General features: G+C 34.9%; 1 protein-coding gene across 3 annotated transcripts in view; it reads left to right on the top strand.

Moving 5' to 3' along the window:
- Nucleotides 1-251: 251 nt before the first annotated feature.
- Nucleotides 252-2062, top strand: part of SCN2A (sodium channel, voltage-gated, type II, alpha subunit) — a 56169-nt gene continuing 54358 nt past the window's right edge. For all 3 annotated transcript variants that reach the window (XM_009325396.1, XM_009325397.1, XM_009325398.1), the window contains exon 1: nucleotides 252-518. In XM_009325396.1, coding sequence (XP_009323671.1) covers nucleotides 252-518 — 267 coding nt within the window. The remainder of the gene's footprint in view (nucleotides 519-2062) is intronic.

Raw genomic sequence — 2062 nt, forward strand, 5'->3', positions numbered from 1 at the left:
GGCCAGCTGCAAAGGAAAATGGTTTTTCTGGAAATAAAAACAAATGAAAAAATCCATTTCACAGTAGCCTCCTCTTGGATGATAATTACTGAATTTAACAAAATGTCCCACAGAAGATTCCATGAAAGTATATTCCTTTACATTGTTTGTAGCTATTTGTGTTGCTCTAAATTTTTTTCTGTGTTTTTTATATTTTTAGCACTTTTTTATGAGAGAGGCTAAACAGTAATTAAGAGGTGCAGGATGAAAAGATGGCACAATCAGTGCTGGTACCACCAGGACCTGACAGCTTCCGCTATTTCACAAGAGAATCACTTGCAGCTATTGAGCAGCGTGTCAATGAAGAAAAAGCTAAAAAATCCAAACAAGAACGCAAAGACGATGATGATGAAGATGGCCCAAAGCCAAATAGCGACTTGGAGGCAGGAAAGACATTGCCGTTTATTTACGGCGACATACCTCCAGGAATGGTGTCCGAGCCCTTGGAAGACCTGGACCCATATTATATCAATAAAAAAGTGAGTGTGTTGTATATTTCTATCAGACTTTTAAGAAGATAAAAACACAAGGAACCCTCTCACAGACATAGTATTTCCAGTCTTTTGGACCCAGTCTTTACATATAATACATTCCCCCAGTAGCTGATTTCATTGGCAGAAATCTCAATTGTAAGAACAGAAGTTAGTGATGAAAGTTTGTGGGACCTGGTCTATAGGTAGAGATGCATTTAGCTTTATTTTAATATACCCAGTATTTTACTAAAATTTGTAACTTTCAGTGTTTACACACAGGAGAATTGAAGAAGTAGCACAGGGGTTATCTTTAGAATTATTATTTTATTAATTGCTGTATTATAGATGTGAAAGAGCAGATCTTCACTATGAAACCCGTCTGAAAGGTAGCTAGATACCTTCTCACTAGCTTTCTTCACTGTCATGTGGAAAGCCTAAGTTGCATTCTCTTGTTGCTGGGAAGGATAGGGAAGTATGTAAAGGTAATTTCTCAGGATATGCCAAAGATCTTCCTCTTCCATTTTGTACTTTGTAGATGCATCTTATATCCAACTTAGTCTGGGTGAAAAATTTTTCATATCCAGATTTATATTGTTCTATGATTGTTATCAAAGAGGAGGTGTTTAAAAGAGGGAAATAAATAAAGAGGAGGTAGGAATTCCTCTTGGAGTGTTGACAGAATGTTATGTAATTTTAAAAATATTTTATAAAGATGTTCATTTTTAAAAAAATAAAACCACATATTTTCTTCTTGCTTAAAGTAACAACAACTGCTGTTGTGGCCAAGCACAAAAGTGCTGAACTCTAGACTTTTGACCAGATGGCCTTGGGTTTCCTCCAGAATTCCAGTCCCTCAGGTTTTGGCATCATATGTATTGCACCATCATTATTCTACCAGTAAAGAAGAAATTACTGACATTTTTCTATTTTTGTGTCTTCATAATTTTTTTCTTGTGCTTTCTTTTCTTTCCTGTGGAAATTAGCTAGTGAATAAAAACAAGTAAATTTAAAAAAACCCATGAAAGCAAAAAAACTACTTCAAAGAAAAAGGAAGGAAACCCCCAAGAATTGTTAGGAGTCAAATTTGAAATAAGTAAAAAAAAAAAAACAAAACCAAAAAACCAAATGAAGATATTTCCTGCAAGAATTAGGGGTATGCCTCATCACTAATATGTTAAAACAGTAACAACACAGGCATACCGTGATAAACTACAAAGAAAGAACAGCTTTAAAAAAATCAGCTGTACCTTAAATGTTCATTGCAGAATTTCTAAAACTCAATTCATGCTATGGAGAATCGTGAGTTAAATTTGAAAACAAGGTTTTCAATTAAATATCGTGTTCTCCTCCCTTTACTCAAGTGATTTACCCTGTTGAAGTATGGAAGTAAGGCAAATGGAATTTGGGTCAAAGTGCTGATCCCTTTCCTTCCTTGTTTCCCAGTTCTGCAGTAGTAAATATATAAATTCAGTGCTGGAAATCCTGAAGTTAGCATACGTATTATCATGCTTTGGAAACTAGAAAAGTAATTCCGCAATTAACTGTGGACG

Source organism: Pygoscelis adeliae, unplaced genomic scaffold (assembly GCF_000699105.1).
Source record: "Pygoscelis adeliae isolate BGI_AS28 unplaced genomic scaffold, ASM69910v1 Scaffold106, whole genome shotgun sequence".
In the NCBI taxonomy this organism is placed as follows: Eukaryota; Metazoa; Chordata; class Aves; order Sphenisciformes; family Spheniscidae; genus Pygoscelis; species Pygoscelis adeliae.